The sequence below is a fragment of the Furipterus horrens genome, unplaced genomic scaffold (assembly GCF_987537825.1).
Source record: "Furipterus horrens unplaced genomic scaffold, mFurHor1.1.pri manual_scaffold_6, whole genome shotgun sequence".
Classification (NCBI taxonomy): Eukaryota; Metazoa; Chordata; class Mammalia; order Chiroptera; family Furipteridae; genus Furipterus; species Furipterus horrens.
In genome coordinates, this window is record NW_028327176.1 from 122,202,065 (window position 1) to 122,227,347 (window position 25,283).

The 25,283-nt window shown below is 32.9% G+C and overlaps 1 protein-coding gene across 6 annotated transcripts in view; it reads left to right on the forward strand.

Moving 5' to 3' along the window:
* MYO6 (myosin VI) overlaps positions 1-24,176 on the forward strand; it is a 142,502-nt gene extending 118,326 nt beyond the window's left edge. Inside the window, exons 25-36 of one of the 6 annotated variants that reach the window (XM_090282678.1) lie at positions 1,432-1,582; positions 3,089-3,297; positions 4,784-4,862; positions 5,764-5,924; positions 7,934-7,960; positions 8,522-8,551; positions 11,780-11,818; positions 15,629-15,732; positions 16,672-16,803; positions 19,392-19,418; positions 22,020-22,238; positions 22,753-24,176. In XM_090282678.1, the coding sequence (XP_090138804.1) occupies positions 1,432-1,582; positions 3,089-3,297; positions 4,784-4,862; positions 5,764-5,924; positions 7,934-7,960; positions 8,522-8,551; positions 11,780-11,818; positions 15,629-15,732; positions 16,672-16,803; positions 19,392-19,418; positions 22,020-22,238; positions 22,753-22,952 (1,378 nt within the window). In that variant the 3' untranslated portion in view covers positions 22,953-24,176. The remainder of the gene's footprint in view (positions 1-1,431; positions 1,583-3,088; positions 3,298-4,783; positions 4,863-5,763; positions 5,925-7,933; positions 7,961-8,521; positions 8,552-11,779; positions 11,819-15,628; positions 15,733-16,671; positions 16,804-19,391; positions 19,419-22,019; positions 22,239-22,752) is intronic. The other 5 variants (XM_090282680.1, XM_090282679.1, XM_090282681.1 and 2 more) reach the window with 5 other exon arrangements.
* Positions 24,177-25,283: the final 1,107 nt, after the last annotated feature.

Genomic DNA, 25,283 nt, shown 5'->3' on the forward strand with positions numbered 1-25,283 from the left:
TACCAGCCTGGATGCATATGGTTTCTTTAATCTGTAGTTGTCAGGCTTCCATTCAACTCGATTTCCGATGGTTCTCAGTGATGGTTGTTCTATATTTTACTTGTAATTTTGATGTGGCTGTGAGAGGAGGCAAGCCATGTCTGCCTACGCCGCCACCTGGTGAGAAGTCCCCTGATCCATTTTGAATTAATTTTTGTACATGGGTACAAACTGTAGTCTAGTTTAATTCGTCTGCACCTGGCTTTCTAATTTTCCCAGCACCATTTATTGAAGAGGGTTTCTTTTCTCCATTGTTTTTGGCTCCTTTGTCAAAAATGATTTGCCCATATACAATATCTGTGGTTTTATTTCTGGGCTTTACATAACAATACATACAAAAAATAATACATCACGATCAAGTGGGGTTTATTCCGGGGATCGTTCAACATTTGCAATCAATCATTGTAATACAACACGTTAAAAAACAAAAGATAAAAATCATGTGATCTTATCAATAGCTATAGAAAAAACATTTTGGTAAGATACAACATCCATTTATGAGGTATCACTCATAAAGTGGGTATAGAAGGCAGAAGAAGCATTTAATAAGATACGATTGAATCACTCAAAGTAGATATAGAAGGACAGTATGTCATCATAATAAAGGCCATATATGACAAATCCTCAGTTAATATCATCCTTAGTAGTGGAAAAATGAAAGCTTTTTCTCTAAAATCAGGAAGAAGATAAGGATGTTCACTGTCACCACTCTGATTCAGCGTAGTTCTGGAAGTGCTAGTCAGAACAATCAGGCAAGAGAAAGAAATAAAAACTATCCAAATTGATAATGAAGAAGTGAAAGTGTCATTGCAGATGGCAGGATTCTGTATAGAGAAAACCCTAAAGACTCCACCAAAAAAACTATTAGTCACAATAAACAAATACAGTAAAGTTGTAGGATACAAAATCAGTGTACAAAAATACATTGAATTCCTATATACTAATATCTTTTTTAGCATTAATATTTGACCATAATTTTCTGAATTATCTATAGGAGTTGTCTCCCTCTAAATTTAGTATTTAATTCCTATTTGCTTCTTTTATTACTTACGGATACTCTTTAAAGTTGGATGTCTGAATAACTGTTAATCTTTAACATCTTTAAAAGAGACTAGATAACTCTTAGGTTCTTTAGTTTGAATTCTCAAAATTTTCAGTGTAAATATAGAAGGCTTAAATCCTGTTGACAGGCTTCAGTGTCATTTACACCTGTATTTGTTTATTTCTTTTATTTTTTTACCCTCAACAAATTATCTAAAAAAGAGAATACTGAATAATATGAAAACAAATAAAATATTCTTTTTAACAATATGTTTAGCATTTTATTGAAGTGAAAAATCAACCCATAGCCTTAAATGGTGAAATTAAACTGATGAAGCATTGCCTTTACAGCATTGATGGTCTGGTTAAAGTGGGCACGCTGAAAAAACGACTTGATAAATTTAATGAAGTAGTAAGTGCACTGAAAGAAGGAAAACCAGAGATGAATAAACAGGTCAAGGACCTTGAAATTTCCATTGATGCTTTAATGGCCAAAATTAAGGTATGTAATTTTAATCCAAATGACTGACTTTTTAAAATATCTTTTGTTATTGGTATTGAAATTGTATAGGAAAATGCCCTTATTTTTTTATGATATAAAGTGTTACACATATTTTGTTCCAGTGATGTGCATTATAATACTCTCTACTCTAGATTTGAAAAATTTTATAGCAAAAAAAATTAAAAGGACGTTATGTACTTTCATTGATTGCTAGGAAAGATATTTTTCCTCCCAAAATAGTAACTAAAATACTATTTATTGTTTATTGTTCCTAAAATAATGTTGTATTTAGTTACTATTTACTGTTTTATATAGTATCTGAATACTCTTGGTAAGCTTTTACATAAGCATTACTGAGAGAGGGTTAATACATATTATTTTGTTTTATGTTTTTCTACATCAGAAACTAATTTTTAAATGATAAAAGTAGTGTAATATTGAATATTTTGAGAAAATTACCAAAAAACTTGTACCAAACTAACACATTTAACTGTTTTACTGGTGTATATTTCTATTCCTGTCTTTATTTTTTATGTACATATTTTTGCATAGTTTTTATCCTAATGTACATTTATTTTCTGTCCCTATTATTATGCTATATGATTATCTTCATATAGGCTCTATCATAAATTACTTACTGTTTTGAAAATAGCAATTAATTTTCTCCCAAATTTTGTAGAAAAAAATGGAATATCTCTTTTTGTATTGATTTTCATTTATTTGATTACCAGTGGGATTGATAAATGTTTTGTATGCTTGTAATTACATATTATCTGTTCCTTCTTTTTCTGTTATACTTTAGGGTCTTAATGTTTATTTAACAAGTTTAACAAGTCAGTGCAATTATGCAGGGTATAATATCTTAAAGTGAGCCTATTATCATATTTTCTGCAGATATTTTATGTAGACACTGTTCAATGTTAGAGACAGAATAGAGAAAGAAGATCAAGAGAAGAATGAAAAGGCTTTGGATAGGCTTAGCTGATTTTACAGATTTATTAAGATCCATTCCTGTTTATGAGGTGTTAATTAAAATCAACCAAGTCACATTTTTTGAAGACTCACTTAGGAGTATCATCCAACAATTTTGGATGCATTTAATAATTTCTTAATTATTCCTTAGGTAATATTTGAACATTATTATAAAAGTAGTAAACTCTTAACTAATCATTTCTTTAAAACTCTTTTTAACTATAGTATTTCACTTTGTCCACAGTACCCCCTTAAGTATTTGATTACTTGATTGATAGGAAACAGGTAGATATTTGTGTGCAAAGAAACTTAAATGTACAAATAGTACAATAAAGATAATGGGCTTATTGCTTACCAACTTTTTCACTTCTTGCTGTATGCATACATACTTGTTTTTTTTTATGGTGGTAAAGGCAGATAACATTAAATTTATCATCTTAATTATTTTAAAATGTACAATTCAGTAGTGTTCAGTATTCACATTGTGCAACAGAAGAGATAACTTTTTAAGTACGTGTTTATTATTTTTTAAAGTCTACTATGATGACAAGGGAACAGATACAGAAAGAATATGATGCACTAGTTAAAAGCTCAGAGGGGCTCCTCAGTGCTTTACAGAAAAAGAAACAGCAGGAAGAGGAAGCCGAAAGGCTCAGGCGTATTGAAGAAGAAATGGAAAAAGAAAGAAAAAGACGTGAAGAAGATGAACAACGTCGAAGAAAGGAAGAGGAGGAAAGGCGGATGTAAGGCGTTTATATTATTTTGAATTAGAAGGAAACAGAACAGTGAATTCTTTATGTTGTTTGTTGATAAGTTCTTATTTTTTAAGTTACTATTTTAAAATACTATGGTCACGTGATGCCTACTGATGGAGATGGGTTTTGAGAAATTTGTCGTTAGGGGATTTCATCATTCTGAGAACATCATGGAATGAACTTACACGAACCTAGATGGTATAGCCTATTACACACAGAGGCTATATGACATAACACTGTTGTATATGATTTGCTGTTGGCCAAAATGTTGTCATGCAGCATATGACTATAATTTTAGAATAAGTCTGAAAATGAAGAAATGCTTATTTTATAATAATAAAATAAAATGATTTTAATGATAATCTGAATTTTGGTTAGATTCTTACACCTGAGGATTTCTTTTTTTAAATCATTTTTATTTATTTATTTAATCTTTATTGTATTTTTTTCCAGTCACTTAAAAATTTTAATCACAGTTGACATAAATTACTATATTAGTTTCACATGTACACCCCAGTGGTTATACATTGCATAATTTACTAAGTGATTGTACTCCTTAATTCCTTCACCTTTTTAACCCACCCTCCCCAAACCCCTCCCATCTGGCAACCGTCAGAACTTTCTGTCTTATCTATGAGTCTATTTCTGTTCTGCTTATTCATTTTCTTTTTTAGATTCAGTTGTTGATAGATATATATTTGTTGTCATTTTGTTGTTCATGTTTTTTATCTTTTTTGATGTCTTAGAGGAGACCCTTTAATGGTTGGTGGTGATGACCTCCTTAGAGTTATCCTGTCTGTGAAGCTCTTTATCTGTCCTTCAATTATAAATGATAGCTTTGCTGGGTAATCTTGGTTATAGGTCCTTGCTTTTCATCACTTTGAATATTTCTTTCCAATCCCTTCTGGCCTGCAAAGTTTCTTTTGAGAAATCAACTGACAGTCTTATGGGAGCTCCCTTGTAGGTAACTAACGCTTCTCTCTTATTGCTTTTAAGATTCTCTCTTTGTCTTTAACATTTAGCATTTTAATGTAATTGATGTCTTAACTTTTTAAAAAAGCAGTGACTTGTGTATTATTTAATAAGCTAGAAAAAAAGGCACTTCTACTTTTCTGCATATTTAAAACTGGTAACATTTTGAAAGATTTGCATGATTAGGCAGACAAAAAGAACATAAGAGTTGTTTACTCAGGGAAAAGGAGTAGAGGAAAGCACATGTAATCTTACAACTAGGCTTTATAACCAAGTTAATCTAGAGATCTTAAAGGTTATGCGATATAATTGTATTTGTTTTGTTTCAGAAGATTATTGTCAGTAGACTTAGATTTTTTTAAAAAATAAGTTGATACATATATGGCCAGGAGGTTAATGTAAGTCCCTATTTTGTAACCTTTGTTTATTAATAGTTAAATTGCCTTCTGGAAGATTCCGTATTTTATATTACATTTTTGAAGGGTTTTCTATTTTTTATTAGGAAACTTGAGATGGAAGCAAAGAGGAAACAAGAAGAAGAAGAGAGAAAGAAAAGAGAAGATGAGGAAAAACGTATTCAGGTATGTACTGATTAGACAGTTGGACTGAATTTCTATCAAAGTAGAATCTACAGAATTATAAAGCAAAAGAAGTGAAAGCAATATCTTGATTTGCTAGATAAGCTGTCATTGGTTTATCTCAGAGATGAAAAGCAGTTTCTGAAATTGTTATGGGCAGGTACTTTGGAGTTTGGGAAGTGAGTTCAAATCCAGACTGTTACTGACATAAATTATGACATTGCACAAAACACAATGAGTGACTGTGGGCCACAGTTTTTTCTGTGGAATGGGGGTAAGTAATAGTTGTGAGCATCAAACAAGTAAACACATGTTAAAACATCTCAAACAGTGCTCAGTTCAGTAAATATTAGTTTGATGTTATTATTATTATACCTAGGGTAAAGTCAGATGAACATTTACTTAAAACATAATTTTAGACTATACTTCTCCAATTAAATAAATTATAAAATATTATTTCATAACTTTGGAGATACTAATATTAATAGGTTAGGATAAGATTCTCTCCTGACCCTCATTTTTTAAGATGTCCATGTCTGAGAATAATTGATCATGCATTTGAGTTTCTTGGCTTTATTAATTTATCCTGAGCATAACCAGCACTTTAATTTCCTGCCATCTGCTTGTCTTGTGTTGGTGTTAATGTGATACCTGAGATACTCATGTGATATCTGGGACTCTCATAGTTATAGAATGGTGGAACTATGGCTTCTCTATTTTCTCTTGGATTTGGAAAGAGCAAGTAGAAATCATAATATAGAAGAGAATAGAGACTGAAGAAATTTCTGGTTAAACAAGATATATTTTTTAGTAAAGAATTAGTCTGGAACAATTTTAGATGATATGGGCATGATCAAGGGAACACATGGAGACACCTTGGTGAAACGGTTTCTGTCCTTGGCAGGCTGAAGTGGAGGCACAGCTGGCCCAACAGCGGGAGGAGGAATCCCAGCAGCAAGCGGTTCTGGAGCAGGAGCGCCGCGACCGGGAGCTGGCCCTGAGGATTGCCCAGAGTGAGGCGGAGCTCATCAGCGACGAGGCCCAGGCCGACCTGGCGCTCCGGAGGTACTGGGCCGCTGGGAGGGGTGTAGCATTCTGTCTGCTTTCTTTATCTCTGTGCCTCTCATTTCAGCCTGAAAGGAATAGGAGAAAATCATATTCCTTAGGTCCTGATACATTTTAAGTAAAATCACTTAAAACTTATTTGTATCCATTTTATATCCAAGTGAATGAAACAGTTAATTTTATCAAATTGTTAAACTGTTGAAAAGCAAAACTGATATTTCAGTTCATGAGTACTTTAAGAAAACATCTCAACTTTTACTCTGAAATTGTCAAAGAGGTATTGCATAAAGGGTAGACATCTAATTTCTAAATATCTGCCATTAAAAACTAGAATGGAAATCATTTAATATATTATAATTTACTTTAGTATATTTGAGGTTGGAATTTATTATTTTCCTAATGAAAATTAAAAACTATGTATATTCTTTTGAAATGAGGAGAAATTTTACACACACACACTGTTTCAGAATAAATAGATTTCTTTTTCCAAGAAGGAAAATATTAATCACATTAAAGTATTTTTGGTTCCTCAGGTTTCTGAATTATCTCTAAATGCTATATTTTATTAGAATGTGGAAGTCTTTATTAAAAGTATCAGGAAGGTTTTGATTATTTTAAAAAACAAAACAAAACTAGTTTGTGGAGTTCCATTGTGTAGGTATATATATGTTCTGTATCTGTTGTGAGGAACATAGATATACCTAACCATGCTTTTTCAGAAGCGTGGAGCACTGTTTATGACAAAATACAGTTAAAATACAACCAGTAGATGTTGCTGTTTGCTTGTAAAAGGAAAGTTATGGTTCATTTTACGAGGCTATGCTTAGATTTTATTTAGCTGAAAACACAATAGAGAAGGAAAATGGTATGTTAAGTTGCCTTCACATTTTTTCTAGTAAGTTATTATAATAGGGAGTTCTGGGGCCTGAATTGTATATGCAAGTATATTATATTTAAATAAACTGAAATGGCCTAGCAGACACAGGTTATAATTTTTAAACTCTTGCATTTGAGTCCAATAGTTGGACTCTTTATTAATATTTTCATCATAATTAAAATATTTTCTCCCATCTATGGCTTTTGTAACTACAGACTTAACTGAGCTGCTGTTCCGTTCCTCCCACCTGTGCTGTGTTGGAATGGCCAGGGGAGTATTTGTGTGTAACTCACCAGTGGTTTGGCAAGGCTCCTAAATAAACCAAGCTCTTACAGCTGCCTTCCTTGATTGTGAGGATGTCCTGCAATAGACAGAGCTGACTTTAGTATGGCTGCCTCATTTCCGAAGGACTTGTTAATGTAGTCATTATTGGATTCACGGCCAAGCATTATCTGTGAGCATTTGAAAGATTAAGCTATATCCAGTGTCATTCCATATAATATGTGTAACATACTGGCTGCTTCCCATCTTCACGGAGGTGTACTTCTTCAGAAGTGACTGGTCTCCAAGAAAGGGTGGACCATTTAGGACCTTTAACATAAATGACAAGTCACCTGCGATTTAAATTAAGCAGAATTAACTAGATAATGGGACCACTATTAAGTAATTAGGAGATATTCAAGCAGTTATAACTTGAAAGGAGAAAGAGTTAGTTTCATTTCTCCTGTGGGAGAGGCCTAGAGATGCTGTCCCTCCTCTGGAATGCCCACAGAAGTCCTTCCTGTAAACCCTCTTCCAGGAGGCTTCCAATGACCCCCTGGAACTGTGAGCTCCTTCTCTTCTGAACCTCCTGGTTATTTTATACTGTGTACTTGAAGCATTAGCAATTTGTTATGGGTGACACTCTCTACAGATTTTCCACATTTGATAATTTTATCTTACTCCGTGGGCTAAACTAAACATTACTTTTCCTTTGTCAGTACTGAATTATTTCTAACAATTTATGAGTAATAACTCTCTAACCCTGTTCTTAATATATAGCATGAAAATGCTTTTCGTGGGTTCTGTGATATATTAAAAGTATATGTAGATGGATTCTGCTGTAATAAACAATTTCAAGTAACTTTTCCAGCTTGGGTTCCCATCCAGTAACTTCTAAGTAAGAACTGTTTTTCACATATGTGGCACATTTGAAAAGATGATCTCAATCAATTACACATTGATGCAAAGTTATGATTTCACATAACAGGCATACCTTGAAGATATTGTGGGTTCAGTTCCAAATCACTGCAATAAAGCAATAAACCAGTTGTAATCTTTTTGCTGGTGGGGGATTGCCTTTAATTTGTAAAAAACAATATTTGTGAAGTGCAGTAAAATAAAACATGGTAAAACAAGGTATGCCTGTACCTAAAATTATAAATTAATGTCCAGTTTATTTTAAAGATATACAAGCAAATCTCACCATGTGTGAGTTTTGTAATATAGGTGTAATATATTTGTATCCTAATTTTCACTGAATACTTTTAATTTATTCTTATAATCATTTCTGATGAGGATTTTAAAACATTAAAATTTTTAGTGATCTCACACAGAGATTAAATAAAGATTACACAACTTTCTAAATCAGTAAAGTCACTGAAACATAAATTTGGCACAATTTAGATTTTCATAGTTCAGAATTGGTTATGATATTAACTGAAATGTATTCTTTTCACAGAATTGATGGAGCAAGACCCAAAATGACACCGTATGTCATTTCCCTTTTTAAAACTTGACTTAGTCATATAACCTTCTTTTTAATAGATTGTGGATACTTTTTAGGAGAAATAATCTCCTCGTTGAAGTGAATTTTACATTATTTTCTTTCATTCAAAAGAATGAGATAACTTTTTTTTTTTTGGCCTGGGAAAAATGTTCAGTGCTCTTGTTTGGTGCTCAGTCACAGTAGATTATGATTTGATTTTCTTCTCTGGGTTTTTTAACTTTGTTTTATATGTTTTTTTTTGGTTTTTTTTTTTTTTTTTTTTTTTTTTTTGGTTTTTCAATTACAGTTGTCCCCTCTTCCCCCAATTTCTCTCCCCCACCCAGCCCACCCCCCCTCCCGCAATCACATCCCTCCCCGTTGTCCATGTCCATGAGTCTTCCATACAGGCTCTTTAATTAAACCCTTCCCTTACTTATCCCCCTTCTCTCCCTCTCCCCTCCCCCCTATTGACTGCTATTCTGCTCTTTGTTCTATTTAGTTCCTTTGTTTGTGTTGTTGTTTTATATGTTTTAAATTATTCATTACTTAATGTCTTTATAGAAGCAGATGTGGAGGTAGAAGCAAGAATAAATAAAATAGTTAAAGTATTTGAGTCATAGCAGATAGCTTAGTTTTTAGTATGTATAATAGTTTATTCTACTAATATCTAAAATAGCTCCTAATTAGAACTTAAATGTATAATGCTGATTTTGGTTCTAGTGTATCTTTTTGTTATGAAAACCTCTTCACAGAGAGAATTAAGTAACATTCGGGATATACATATAAAATATATTTTTGTCTTTTATATGTATAAAATTTTGGAATATATATAAAATCTGAATTTTAATAGCTTTTAGACCCCAACTATGGTGTTTATAGTGATGGTTCTCAACTCTCAAACACCAATGCCAATGGAAAACGTTTTATAGATGATACAACTTGCATAAATAATTCTTTCCAAACAGTTCATGTAAAAGAGAAGTAAAAGCATAGTAATTTATCAGAAACAATGTTTGTTTTAATAGGAAAGTACTTTGTCACAATTACAGAAAAACATAATCAAGTACTCAAGTGCTTGAATTTATACATAGAATCACTGTGAATGTGACAGCTCCAAATGCACATTTGTATAAGAATGTTACATCAGTCAAATAAATACCATGAGATTATGAACAGTTCTTTGTAAAGATTAAGTACTGAACAGATTACAGTCTCCTCTCCATTGTATAATAGGTAAATTCTTATACAAATTAAGTGAATTTTAAAACCAGGCGAAAAAGAAAAATGTCCTTTTACATGTAAAACTATTTATGTTTATGTGGATTTCACCACAGTATGTCTAGTGGACATGTTTTTAAAAATAATTTTAAAAAATTCTCACCTGAGGACATGTTTATTGATTGAGTTGAGAGAGACAGAGAGACAGAGAGAGATGGATGTGAGAAACATCCATGAGTTACTTCCCATATGCACCCTGACGGGATCAAACCTGCAACCTTTTGGTGTATGGGACAGTGGTCCAACTAGCTGAAACCAGTTGAGCCACCTGGCCAGAGATGTCTGGTGACATGTTAAAGTCACATGGGACATAGAGCGGCTCTTGCTTGTACAGGATGTTTAACATCCCTGACTGCTCACCCCATCAAATGCCAGTAGTGCAGAGAACATCATTGTTAACCCCCCAAAATTTTGTAAATGTTACTGACTGGATGCTACTGGCCCTCCATTAGAACTTCTTTAGAGTTATCATTTGAGCAACTGATGTTTAAGGTGAGATTGTGGGTATTTGCATATAGTTTGGGGAAGTCAAAAGGAAAAAAGCACCTGGATAAGGGAACTGTTTCTATTCAGTATATTTGATGTAGCTCCTAGAGCAGTAATGTAGGGTCAGGTGAGATATTAAATCAGTAAAGACTGACATCCAGTGAAGTATCGGGGCATACAGAGAAATCTGTCTATCATCAACAGACCAAGTAGTTGAAAAGGGCTCTGATTCCCTTGAAACCTGCTGTGGGAAAGGAAATGGAGGCGCTTTAGAAGAAAGGTGGTAAAAACAGAGATGCTCTTCGATACTAAGGTGGATGCCTTGATGTAGGGTCACAATAGAATTAAAAATAGTCATCCAAATTGTTCTGAGTTTGAGTTAGAAAGTTCTGACTAGCCTAAAGACAGATTGGTAAATTGTTCAATAGGTAATTCCTTTAGATTATATTTGTGTTTTTTGTTCATGATCATCAGCTTTGAAAGGTTACCTCTTCTCTGCCTGTGCTTGCTTGGCTGGATCTCTGCCGGTACCTGATCTTACTTAGCCAGGGTTCATTACAGGGAAGGAGAGATGCAGGAATCCTCTGCTTTACACTCAGAGCGTGAGGTCTGGGCAGGCATCCAGGAATCTGTGCCCTGAAGCAAACACACCTTTCTTCTCTTCTTTTGATTTTTACTGGTTTGCTAGATATTGAGGTTGACCAGAGTCTGATGAATAGCATGAGTAAAAAAATTTATTAATTATGAAGGAAGACAGCAAAGGACAGGAAAATAAGAGAATGAAGTTAATAAAGTGTTGAGAAATGTGATGAAACATCCATTCCATTTCACAGACTTAAGTATTGAGAAAGTTACATTCTTTGGGGTAATGAAAGATAAGTTTTTGCCTTTGGAAAATGTTTGTCCTTGAAAGGTCAGAACACTTCTGATCTTTGTATTTAACAAGTACTTGAACATTTGAATTAAAAAAAAAAAAAAAGAAGCTCTGATTTAGCATTCTAGAACTTTGAATGCATCAGACTTATTTAAATAACTCGGGCAGTGTAAAATAGATCAGCTTGGTTACTTAATATGTCTTGTTTAATTAATATTTTCTAAAAGAACTCAGTGCAAAAATCTTTGTATAGAAGATTTTGTATGCATATAGAACATGCAGATTTTATTCTGTACATTAAAAAAAATAACAGAAGCATGGCTGTCACGAGATTTTATCTGCAAGCTCTTACTGCAAAAATAGGAATGTTCAAATAACTTTTAATTGAATTTAAACAAAAATTTTGCTTGATTTCATGCCTGTGTATATTAAAAAATGTATCATAGACTTTTACCAAGTAAAGTAACAGTGAATGATTACTAATTCAATAATCCTATTGAAAATATAAACTTTAATTATACTTTTAGATATTGTTAAGTAATATATAAATAATTGTCTTATTTAACTATGTTGTATTATCATTTTTCTTATAGGGAACAAATGGCGAAAGAAATGTCAGAATTCTTGAGTAGGTTAGTGCAGTGCAATATGGGGGAATAAGTGTCACCTCAAAATCATATTTTTAAATTACTCTTCAGTATTTGGACCAGAACCTGTTTTATGAATAACCTACTCTTTCCATGTAAATTTTCTGTACAAGAAATGTCACTTTACTCTCACTTAGAAAACGATAAAAACCAATGTTTCTCTAAATCGGTATTTTTCACTGATGATACCATGGGCATTTTGGATGAGACAATTCTTTGTTATCAGTTCTGTGGTGCTTCTTACTGGCCCCCACCAACTCCGTCTCTTAGGGGAATCCGTCCTTTCAGTGTGACAAAGTGAATTCAGTGATACCTCGGCTAATGAAGATAATTCGTTCCAGAATGACGTTCGTTAGCCGAAATCTTAGCTGAAATGTGATTTCCCGTAGGTTTCTATAGAAAATAATTTAATTCGTTCTGAATGCTACACGCTATTTAAAGATAAGTTTTATAAAATAGTAAAAAGCACACTATATAAGAGGGCAAAAACTCACCAAAGGTTGAATGAACAGCTACCCAAATGGATGAAGGAGAATGGAAAGTAGAATGAAAAACTGATCTTTATTTACACTGTTACAGTACTTCGTCATCAAACCTGAAGCAGCCTATGTTATCAGGCGTCTTGCTTCTCACTGTCTCGAATATAAACAATGCAGTTGGGTTGGTGGGTCTCCCCTATGTGATGTGGTCGGCTCATTTCTTTGTCACACACATACAGACGGAAAAGATAAGCTCCTGGAATGGCCTGACCTTCATGTTTGTTGCTGTATGTTAGTGTGCGCATCCACTAAAACATTCGTGTCGAGTCCGACAACAGTGAAAAAATCTCTGTTAGCCGAAAAATTCGTTAGCAGGGTCACTTGTTAGCCAAGGTATCACTGTAGTTTGAAACTCCCCCTGGGGTGGTGCTGCTCCCTGGCTGGGAACCACTGTGCCTCGTTGGCATGGAGGACAGCAGAGGAAGATATAGCTCCTGAGGGCTTCTATACTGGGTGTAGTACATGGTTTAAATACCACTGATGTAAAAATTGAGCCACCAAAGGATATGACTTCCAAGCAGGATCTGGTCCATTACCTTTGTAAGTGGATATGAATCAATAACATTTTAACTGTTCATTTTGAACTTACTGAATTAATTGAAAGTGTAAAAATAAAGTATTTTTAGAATATAAAGTCAATTTTGCTACTACCTTACTGTATAGTTTACATGATTGTCTTTATAACAGGCTAAATAATTAGTAAATTACAGTTTTATTTTACAATTTTAATAAGTCCAGAGATAAGGGGGTATTTAAATGCATTTTATTTGTTTACAGTAGTCCCTCTCTATATCGTGGTTCACTTATTGTGGCCTCACTATATCGCGGGATTTAAAAAAATATTATATGTAATTATTTATTGCGGATTTTTTGCTATATCGCAGGATTTTGTGGTATTGTATATGTATGTTGTTAAAGTTATGTAGGTTTAAGAGTGTAGAATATGTGTAAGAACATAAGTAGTGTTTATAAAAGCGTGGAAAAGGTTACTAAGGGAGTGGGAAAGGTTAATAAGGGACTGGAAACGGTTTATAAGTATGTGGGAAGGGTTTATAAAGCCTTAAAATATATATAAATACTAAAATAAATGTAAGATTCCTACTTCATGGATTTTCCTCTATCATGGGGGGAGGGGGGTCTAGAACGTAATATGTACCCATGATAAGTAAGGGAATACTGTACTTCTTAGGATGCTTGAATATGTTTTTAAGCAGCTGTATTTTTGTTTGAGGTAATATAAATGAAAAGTTAGTAATACTAAAACCATATATTAAGCAATAATAATTTGAATTCAGTGTTATTTTAGAAGTATCAAAACACACCTTATGTGTATTGACACCTCATGTATTTTCTGACAGTCTGTAAAAGTGTCTTATGTAAATTCACTTTTTCTTTCAAAAGAAAATACAGTGACAAGGAAAAACTCATAATTAGAAAAGACTCCTAGAAGAGCTAGGGAGAAAAGAATGTTTTGTTAGTTTATTGAATGGTAGTTTAAGGTTATGAAAGAAAAAAATACATATTTGGATAAATGTTAAAGCATAATTTATTTTAAAGGGTAATAGACCTTGCTGACACACAGCTCTTTTTGGTCAAAACAAGAAGAAAAAGCTACATGGAGAATTGTCAGTCACAGAGCCTATAAAAAGTATGGATTGTACAATAAACCTAAAACAAATTTGAAGCAGAAAAATGCAGGAAGGACTAAGTGGCCACAATTATTCTTTAGACAGGCATATATGTGTCCAACACTTTTTAAGCATGTAGACTAAAGTATGTTGTTTTTATTCTCTAATACAAAAGCATAAATAGGCCATTTAAGGAGGCAAAAGTACTTATTTCATTGTTAAGCTTAATATTGAAGAAGTAATTTTCTTTATTTCAGGAAGAAAGATACATATTTTCAAAGATAATTTTTCAGTATCAGTCTCATTGTGTCTATATCAGCTATCAAGATTGCTGTTATCTTTCAAAATGTAAATTGATGAGAAAATAGCTCATTTTTGTGTTGTACCTTGATTGTTCCTCTTTAAAAGGAAATTTTTCGAGTTGTGGATGGTAAAGGTGAAAATTCCTTGTGTGATGCCTGAGTAGCTATATTTTAGTTCTTTAATATTTAGTCCTTTTAATAGTTGTGTCATCTTCTTTTCACGTCTTGAAATGGGATGTGTTTAAATTCTTCCTTTGCTATATTGTGCTTAAAAAAAGTCCACTTGCAACTTATTATGAGTGTCTCCTCTGTGGCTAGTATAATCTGAAAAGTAATATTCATTATTACAGAAAAATTGTTTTAATATTTTATGAATAATTATTTCAGTTATATATAGAAACAAGTCTTAGGCCCTACTGCTATAAAAAAGTTGAATTTATCCCATTTTATTTTAAAATTTATTATTTATTATATTTTATACATATTTTTAATTTTTAAAATGTATCTCCTTTCTGTCCACTCAAATATTCCTATTACACAGGGCAAGATATAACACTCGTGCCCTTTGAAATCTCTGTTATCAGCTTCGTGACCTAAAAGCCCTTCCTTTAATTTATTAGTTGTTGTATTATGACTCACTAAGTAGGAGGATGTAGTTTTATCTGCTTATAGAATTTTCTAAGTGTTCTTATAATAGTGAAGCTATAAAGTCACAGGAGTTTCCAGGACCCAGCAGCTTTTTGGCCCTATCTTTAATGATTAACGCAGTGGGATACAGTTGATCCATTTACCTGTGGACCCTGAGAACCTCAGATGCCCAGGGAGATACTGAGCCAATAGGTATGGCTGGAGCTTGGCCATCTGTACCTTCCAGTAGCCTGCAGGTGATTTGTTGTACTGTGTGTCCCTATGGCTCATAAACAAACCCTTAATATGCTTCTCATGATGTTGTTCAAGTACACTGAGGATTTTTTTCCTGATTTTTGAGGAATACATACAAATGTATATTTTAACTTGATATGTTTGTATATATATCAGTTAGAACATTTAAACTGTAGTCTGGGGGAAATCCATGGTACTAAAATTTTGGAATCAGAAGTTCTGATTGAAATCCTAAATAGCTATTAAATGGCACACTGGAAAATTTTAATTTACCTGGGCTTTCTATAGTATACCATTCCTAATTTTTTCAATCAAAGATACAAAAAATTATTATGTTTTTCTCAAAGTTAATTCCAGTTCTTAAAGTTATACTCACTTTCTTCTTTAGTCAATATTTCATTCATGTTTCTAGTTTAAATATGCAAAAATGTGTAATAATTACAGAGGTCCTGCTGTACAAGCGACCAAGGCAGCTGCTGGTACCAAGAAATATGATCTTAGTAAATGGAAATATGCAGAACTACGTGATACCATCAATACTTCTTGTGGTAAGTGTATGGAGGGGATGAAAAGCGGGGAGGCTCTGTACCTGACAGGTAATAAATACCCAGGTTGAGGTGGGATTTTTTTTTAAAAATTGCATATAAGTTAGTATAAGCCATGCCTTTTGTTACTGTTACCTTGAAATGGTGACCTAATTTACTCAAAAAACTTAAAAAAAGGCATAATAAATGAAATTCATTTTGCCTATCTCTTGCCTAGGTCAGAGAAGAAAAGCATAGAGAAATTTGGTTTGGGCTGTATTCATAACTGATTCTTCTGATGGTATTTATAAGTAAAGTACTTATAAGAATTTTTTGGTTCATGAAGGCAAAGTGAGAGATGGCAGTGCAGTTCTTTCTTTTTAACACTATTTTTCTTCCAACAGAACAGAGAAATATTAGATCCAGCAGATCCCATGTAGTTGTGTTCTTGGTTAAATCATAGTGTTTGAATTTATGCAACTATGATGAGGAACCAAAGTGTCGTAATTGTACAGAACTGCTCACTGTGTTCTTTTTCACAGTGCTGAGTTTATCTGCATAGTTACAAACATAAAAATCTGTTGTATATAAATCTAGCTTGCATTTGAACACAGTGACTTTTTATTCTGTTGCTGTGGTCTGTGACCTTGGACAAGTGACTTAACCTCTATGATTTAAGTTCTTTATCTATAAAAGATCTATTTAGTCCAAGGTTCCCATGTGGAACAAATTATATAAAATATATAGTAAGGCATAATGAAATATTCTGTAAATATAAAAGATAATATTACCATAAAATGCTCATTTTTTTATCAATAATTAGTTTACTTTTGATTTTGTACTATTAATTTAAAATAAAAATTTATATTATGTATACTGTAAATATATATATTATATACCAGAGAATAATTATGTTAGACAACTAAATTAGGATATTTTTGGCTCTTCCTATGTAATTGATAGATATTGAGCTCCTGGCTGCTTGCAGAGAAGAATTTCATAGGAGACTAAAAGTGTATCATGCTTGGAAATCCAAGAACAAGAAGAGAAATACTGAAACAGAGCAACGTGCTCCAAAGTCTGTTACTGATTATGGTAAAAACAAATCTGTGCTTTTGAATATTCCAAAGTTTGTCTGTAATGTGTATGTGTATATATAGAAATACATGAAACTATACAAAGGACATTTGGGTAAAATGTCCCACATAAAATTTTTCTTACTGTAGAACTGTGATCCACTAAATTTAACACAACTGTGATGGCTTATCTTTCATAGCATTATTTCTATTAAATACATCTCTAAAGTCTTATTTCTTAGGAAGTATTGAATTTACTTAAGGTACATTCTAGAGGTAAGAATAATCTTGTCTATACTGAAGAGGTTGTGCAATAGTGTTATAGATATATATTTTTCCACATAGATGTGTATATACAAATATACATACATAAAGATTATGTGTGGAAATGTAAAGCTATTTGTGAAAAAAAGAATGTCTACTGCAAACATTATTTTACAATACTGTGAAAACATGAGTGAGAAATAGTACTTTGGTTTGTTCCAGAGTTTCGCCAAGACTAGGATTTGATTTTTTGACTGAGATCAAAAAAATGAATTCTGTTACCTTGTTTTGCAAATGGAAAGTTCTGTCTTGATATTGGAAAATAGAACAGGGTAGACATAAGCTAGTGAAAGTATGCACTAGCTTTAACATTAATTGAGAGTAGCTGTAATATATGAGTTATAATTTCAGTCTTAAAAGCAATAATTGGAATTTCGTTTGTTCAACATGTTAACTTTAAATTGGCACAATTTATTAGCTTAATTCTGGTTAATATCAAGGTGACAGCATATTTAATGTCTTTTTATCTTTTAAAGGAGTAGATTCCCAGCACTTGGTAATATAGTTTGTCAATGAATGACCCAAGTTCACGTAGAAAGCGAGTTCTCAGTTGTATTTTGCCTCCTTCACCTTCCTAGCAAATAGAAGCAATGTTTGATTAAAGTCATTTCAATGGAGAAATTTTAATGTTTCTTAAGTCGTTGCAAAAATAGATTGAGTGAAGGAAATATGTTATTAAAAAGACATATCTTAGTGCTAGTGATTGCAAAAGGGTTATTATCATCAGTCAGAACATAACACACCTGGAACTAAGAAATGGCAAATGGAATGGCATCTCATTGTTGATCTTGTGACCACCACTGTGCTCTCCAGTTCAAACATTTGTCTCTGGGAATTGAAGGGACACGATGTTCCATTACCTATACCAGGTTTCCAACCACAGTTGCCTTTGTTTTGTAAAAATCGCAATGGGCTATTCTTTTTAGCTCTAATGTTCTAATCATGACCTTTCATTATGAAAAAGTCTTTTATTTTTTATTTCAAAATTTATACATCTAAATGATTACACTCTTAAAAAGAAATTAATGTTGCATACACATTTTGAATGCATATACAAATATTTTTTGTATTTTCAAACCAAACTTGGATCCCTTAATCATCCAGCTTTGCTCCAAAAGGAGCAAAAATAATACATGGCTTACCTTGCTGGTGCTGAAACTGTTTTCAGTCATAATATAAATACTATTTTGGAAGAACAGAAGGGTAGATTAAGAGTCCCATCCAGGTACACATTTAGGAATTTTATGTGAGCACACTCTGTGTAGCCTTCAAAGAATTTGATTATGGGTTATTTTCAGGATAAATTGTAACTTCTGCTCTGAAATGTACTTATTTTTCTCTTGTAAAACTCATTCTGACACAGGAGCTACAGGTTAAAGGGAAGGGGGAGGCTACCAAGAGACATAACAAGTCAGCTGAGAAAATTCTATGCTTGAGTAGTTTCCTAAAGCTGCAGCTAGTAAGCCTTTGAAAAAAACTGCTGTTATTCTATACTTGGAAGGATTTGAATTCATTAATTAGAGAAAAAATGATGACAACTTATGATTAACAAAAAGATAACTTGATGTTATTACCTTTAAGGATAATACATTGACAAATCATGGTAAATTCTTGTAATTAGGAGCTTGGATCCTCCTGTGTGAACATACTCTCATCACATTAACTATAGAAAGAGATTTTCAGAAATAATTTTTGGTGCAGTGGAAAATTACCCAGTAAAAGTTTATAATATTTAGTTATTTAAAACAATGACTTTGGAGAGTAGTTTTATTTCATAGTTCCTAAAATAAAAACGGCATGTACTTAAGATTTAGACAATTTGAAGAAAGTAAAACATATTGGGATATGTAAACATGACAATGCTTTTTCTCTAATGCATGTAATTTTTTTATGAATTTAGAATTTATCCTCCTTTTTTTTTTTCTACAGAAATTCTAGTAATGCCTTAAAGTTACTATAATGTCCATTATTAATTCATTGTGTTGGATTTTTGTTTGGACATTATTGTGTCCCAAAATTACAAATGAAATACAATTTTTAAATTTTGATCCTCTTTATAAGTCCATCAAGCAGAATTTCAAAATAGGGTTTTTTTTTGTTTTTGTTTCCTTTTAATAAGAAAGTAGCATCTGCTTGTAGGTAATTCTGAGAGTATTTGCCTATAGATAGGATATTTACTTGTTAGTCACCACCTCAATTGATGGAAAGGCTATTATAAATTAGAAGAATGCTCACTTAACAGTTTTGGCAGTTTTGTCTTCAACATAAAATATTTGTTCACAGATTTTGCACCATTTTTGAACAATTCACGTAAGTCATTGGGTGGTAACTCATAAGCTAACTGGACAATGGGTTAAAAATACTTTATAAAGTACTAACTTCTATTAAACATTGTTTTGCTACAATTTTTAAGTGGAATTATAGTACATTAATGTTGGTTTATATGTGCTAGATATTTAATTTGAGATGATGCTTCCATTTGGGTCACTTCAAAATTTAATAACAAAATTTAATCTATTTTATCAAATTACTTTCTTTTTAAAAATAACTAGTATTTTCAACCATGAATATCCACAATTCTTATTGTAGCAAAACTCTACCTTGATAAGCAGCTGATCTTTTAGAATAAAGACTAATTTTAGATGCTGGTTTCAAACACTGTGGTGATATAAGCATTTCTGTCCAAAGAGATTTTTTTTGTGTGGTAATACAAATACAGGTTTAAATAGGATGCCACTTAATAGGGAGAGGAGATTATTCTGTTACTTTTGTAGTTTCCTATGATGCACTTTTTTTTTTTGCTAATTTAAAAGATTTGAGTTATCTTAATACAGTAAATTTCTTCTAGAATCAGTTTCAACAGTGATTTGGACATACAGCAGGTCCTCGAATAACTTCGTTTCATTCAGTGCCACTTTGTTATAACATTGAAGAAATGCCATGGGAACTTAACTTGGTGGTATCAGTTAGCCTACGATGAACTTGGTTGCATTTTATGTTGTTTTGCTTAAGTCACTGTACCTATTAACGACATTGAGGACTTACTGTAATGCCAACTGGTTGGATCTGATTTTTTTAAGTGCTTTCAGTAATTTATAGGGGTATATTTGAAACTTATTTCACACTTTGAAGATAACATTATTGGATGTGAAAGAAACAGTTATTTAGAAGATTAATTTTAAGCTTTTTAGGTCTATATCTTTGTACTTTTCCAGATGGATATTTGATTCCAGGTTTCCCTAATACAGTTTCAGTTCTTGCATTAGAAAAAGCTATCAAAAATTTGATGTTGGGTTTCTTAATTTTACCCAACATGTTAAGTTACAAGAGATTGTTATTTTAATGAAAAAAGTGGGTTAACATAATGGGTGGCAATCAGTATAGTTTTCTGCCAGCTGGGCATTGAATTATAATTCACAGCTTAAGGTGGAGGAAAGGTGTTTTTTTTTTAACCCCTTTGAAGTGTCTCGGTTTTGAATTAATGTATTTTTTACAAAGTAGGTAATTTTAAATGGAAACACTGAACTGTAAGTAGTTTAGGGGGTACAGGAACAAACATAAATAAGCTCATGTCTGTTAGCTGCTAAAGGTGTGTGGCGTTCTAAAGGCACTAACAAAACTGGGCCTCTGTTTCATTCTTTCCTGGGCATGTAGAGCTTTGCTAACTGCTTTTTGCTTTCTTTGGTTTGCACCGAAGTAATAGCAGCAGCTATAAAGCTTTGGCTACTGGTGTAAAAAATAGAATAAGAGTATTTTCATCCTTTCAGTATTTGGAAATTCTTATAAAAGCCATATGGCTGTTCTTGACCTATACATATTCTGTAATTTTTTACTGACATACTTAGCTTTTAATGAAATTCTTTATTGAGCTGCCTTAAATGGTTGGTCCACTTTAAAAGTTGTGAGTATAAAGCATATTAACCAGACTTACCCAAAATATGTTGCTGAAAGTGTAAAGTCATTGATCCAGAGAAGTGTTTATATTTGAAGATGAAATATAAACCTAATTGTTTAGTCATGAAAATTGAGCAAGGAAAGAGAGTTTAATATGAGGGCAATGCCCAGGACAATCAGAAAAGCAAGGATTTTTTCTTCTGTTGGCAAAGAGAACCAAATATTACACACTTCTTACTTATTTCAGTGGATTTTATTCCAAGAGAAATATGTTTTCAGAGTAGGTAAATACCTCAGGGAAAGTTCATGCTTACTGTTACAGTTTTTTTTGGTCTTTGTTTTTGTCTTGAAGTTGTTTAAATAGTTTTAGTAAAATATCTATTATCTTGGCCAGTTTAAATCCTAGGATTGGCAAAAGAGAAAACTTTGGTCTTCTATTTTGAGAAACTTCTGATTAATTTGACAAATATCTATAATCATTCAGATTTGGGAAATTCCTATTTGTTTTATCTTAAATAGTTCTCTAAAAGTTATTCTTCAGCCTTCATTTGAACTCTTCAGAGGAAAAACATAAATCTAGTTAATAATACTAGTTTGCTTTCCTGCTGTGGGCTGCTTCTGTTGGGGTGTGTGCAGGTGAGAGAGAGAGAGAGAGAAAGAAAGAAAGAGAGAGTGAGAGGGAGGGAGAGAGAGAGAGAGAGAGAGAGAGAGTGAGAGAGAGAGAGAGAGAGAGAGAGAGAGAGAGAGTGTGTGTGTGTGTGTGTGTGTGTGTGTGTGTGTGTGTGTGTGTTTGCAATGCAAAGGAACTTCTTCAGGGAAAGAAAATTTTAAGAAATTACACTGGGAATTGTAAATTGTATTTGTTTATAGACTATTACTATTTACATTTTGTTTTAAACTTACTAATAGGAATCCCTCTTCTTCCTTTTAAAATTTTGTGGTACTTTTTAAGATAAAGGCTGTTTTGTTATCCCTTGGGCTGCTGGTATAACTCTCCTTGTTCTGTGTAATAAATAGCTCAGCAGAACCCAGCTGCTCAGCTTCCTGCCAGGCAGCAGCAGATCGAAATGAACCGACAGCAACGCTTCTTCCGCATTCCATTCATCCGCCCTGCTGACCAATACAAAGACCCGCAGAATAAGAAAAAAGGCTGGTGGTATGCCCATTTCGATGGACCATGGATTGCCCGGCAAATGGAACTCCATCCTGACAAGCCACCCATCCTTCTTGTGGCTGGTGTGTATGACCCACATAAAACGAATGTATAAAGCAAGAAAGAATTATAAACTCTGATGAAACAGCCTAATATGTAATGTAATAATCCATTAAGTTTCAGGATTGAGGGGTGGAGTTTTTAGTAAAATCACATTTTCAGTTAATTGAGGATGAACTTACTTATAATGTGAACTTGCTTGGGTTATATCCTTGTACAGCACGTAGAAACTTGTCTGTGTCCTAAGAACCTTTCACTTGGTATTTAATTATATCAGTTGATTTGTAATGGTTTAAGGAAAAGTAACATTTTTATTAGCCCTGATAATTTGTTTGAGCATCTGTAGTCTTTATACATTTTGAAAGGGTCCTTGGTGGAGAAAAACTTTGTTTCTGGTGAGTTTATTAAGCAGATTTCAATATTAGAGGAAGAAAGTAAAGTTTTGAAAGTTCTCAAATCTATGAAAATTGAGATATTTCAGGAATAAAGTTTATAATAAATGATTCTGAAAGAGATATGTTAATTCTCTTTATGCAGGTAAGGATGATATGGAGATGTGTGAGCTGAACCTTGAAGAGACAGGCCTGACTCGAAAGCGTGGTGCTGAGATTTTGCCAAGACAGTTTGAAGAAATTTGGGAGCGCTGTGGAGGCATCCAGTACCTTCAGAATGCAATTGAGAGCAGACAGGCTAGGCCCACGTATGCTACAGCCATGCTGCAGAACCTGTTAAAGTAGATGTTACACACTAACCGTGCAGCTGGCAGCTCTTGCTCTGGTACTAGGTAGGGTGTGTACCCCAGAGATTTAACCATTCCACGATCATGTTAGCATTACTTAAAGTGAACAGATTTCATTAATCATGGCTTTTTGTTAATTTAAGATTAATTATGGTAGTGATTTTGGGACCTAAAAATTATTTTCCTGCATCTCGCTATAACTGTTAAACCTCTTATTATTCTAATACTTGTTACACTTGGGAAGATTCTGATATATCTCATCCTTTGTGGACTACCTTAAGTCCATTGTAATTGTTCTCTAGGAAAAGAAATTTGAAAACAAAATTCAAAATACTTGAATTTTAAGGATGGCACAGTACAATATAACTGGAATAATGAAAACAGCTTAAAATTTCTTACAAAAATTAAAACACTTTAAATGATCAAGGCACTGATGTTTGGATTGGAAAAGCTCTCTACTTTCTTTACTCACTTTTGCAGAAATTCATGGAAATTTCCATCAAAGGCGGAAATGATTATTTTCCTCCCTCCTTTGCAGTCTCTTAGTTTGAGTAAAGCCTATTAGCCTGAAATTCTAGCATTCTAGAAAGAGCCTTAATGTAATTGATGTACTTTGTGATAAAGAAGGTACTCTTAGTATTCTGCACAGATTTGCTTTTCTTTTCCATTTCATTGTGTTATAAGAACACTTTTCTTATATCCCATGGACAAATAAATTTAGATTATCTAATACTTAAAAAGTTTTGAGATAACTTTTTTTTCATTTAAAAAAGGAAATAGGTTTTAGGTGGCACTGTGGCTTTACTAAACTGAATCCAAGTATTCCTTCAACTTCATCTCAATTGCGATTTTTATATCAAAATCTTGTCCAAGTGTTTCATATGGTTTAAGCTAGTGTTCTGCTTCAAAACATCCTTGTTTTTAAAAAAATCCCTAGTGTCTTTTTTGGCCTTTGAGATTTTGGTAATTGTAGAGCTCTTTCATAAGCTTTGTAATTCAAAAGTCCTTGTACTTAGTAATTGCTTGTTTCGTGTAACTGATAATCTTAAAAAAAGGTTTTCCTTGTGTGCTGTTAGTTTTGATCAAATGTCAGCAGGTTCTATTCTAATATTTATGACTTTCATGTTAGGAATTTGGAGACAAAAATACATCAAGGTGTTATGTTGACATAATCCTAAAGAGTCTTGTTTGTATTTTAGAATAAAATTAGAAAATAAAATTATTCTCTGTACTCTTTTTTTTTTCCCCTTGATTTTACAAAACACTAACCTTTGAACTGAATGCTCAGTGATTTTTTTTTTTTTTCCTAGAAAGAGTACCTCAGTTAGGAAGATTTTCCCAGCTAATTAGATTAGTGCTTGTGAGCCACAGACACTATTTTTAGAATTGATGCTCTCATAATATGTCTTTGTACAGAAATGTTTATTTATTATGCTACCGTGCAGATGATTGTCTTCTGTTAAAGACATTAAATAGTCCCGTCTGCTACTGAGAATGTGAAAATGATTGTCTTCTGAAGGCTGTATTACTCCATAGATTCACCCACCCTTGGGTCATTTGGTCCCAGAGATTGGTTACACAAGGTTAAAATAGATGACCCGTTCCCTCTCTTCTCATCATGCCTTTAATTGGTGTTTTTATTTGTATAGGATAGTGAATAATATGCTTTGTTTCTTAACTAGTAACAAGGTCCTTGAAGAAAACATAGTAACCAAATAAATTTTTAATGACTTGACCCCTTCGTACTATATTCAGAACCAGTTTGTATATCTCCTTATACATATAGGCACTAGTTGGAAAATTAATCAACCATAAAATTATTATAATGAGAGAACTTAACATTTTGAAGAATTTGCGGTATCATAGCAAGGCACCGTTACAAGTCTTTTACTTTCAAAGCTAGTAAGATTATAGTTAGTCTTAAGCCATTTTGTTGCTAATTATGTCACACAGCTGTCCTAGAACTTATCTATTTAAAGTCGTCTCCTGAGTTAACCTTGGCTGCCAGGAGAACTGCCCTAGTTCAGATAGACTTACAGTAACCTACATACAATATAGTCACATACACACAGAAGCCACTTTACAGGAGAAGTTCAGGACTTTAGTCTTTAAGGGAAAGAGCAGAAATTGTGTTCTAAAAGATGTTGACGCAGCTGCTTCACAATGTTCACAATCAAAGCCACAGGTGCTAGGCTAGGGGAGCACTGTAGAAATCAAAAGTAAATTCAAATTCTAATTGAGATTTAAAATTAGAAGTTTAAGCCAGGATACTATATATTAAAACTAATCTTCTCTTCACACTTGTCTTAATACCAGCTCCTTCCTTAGT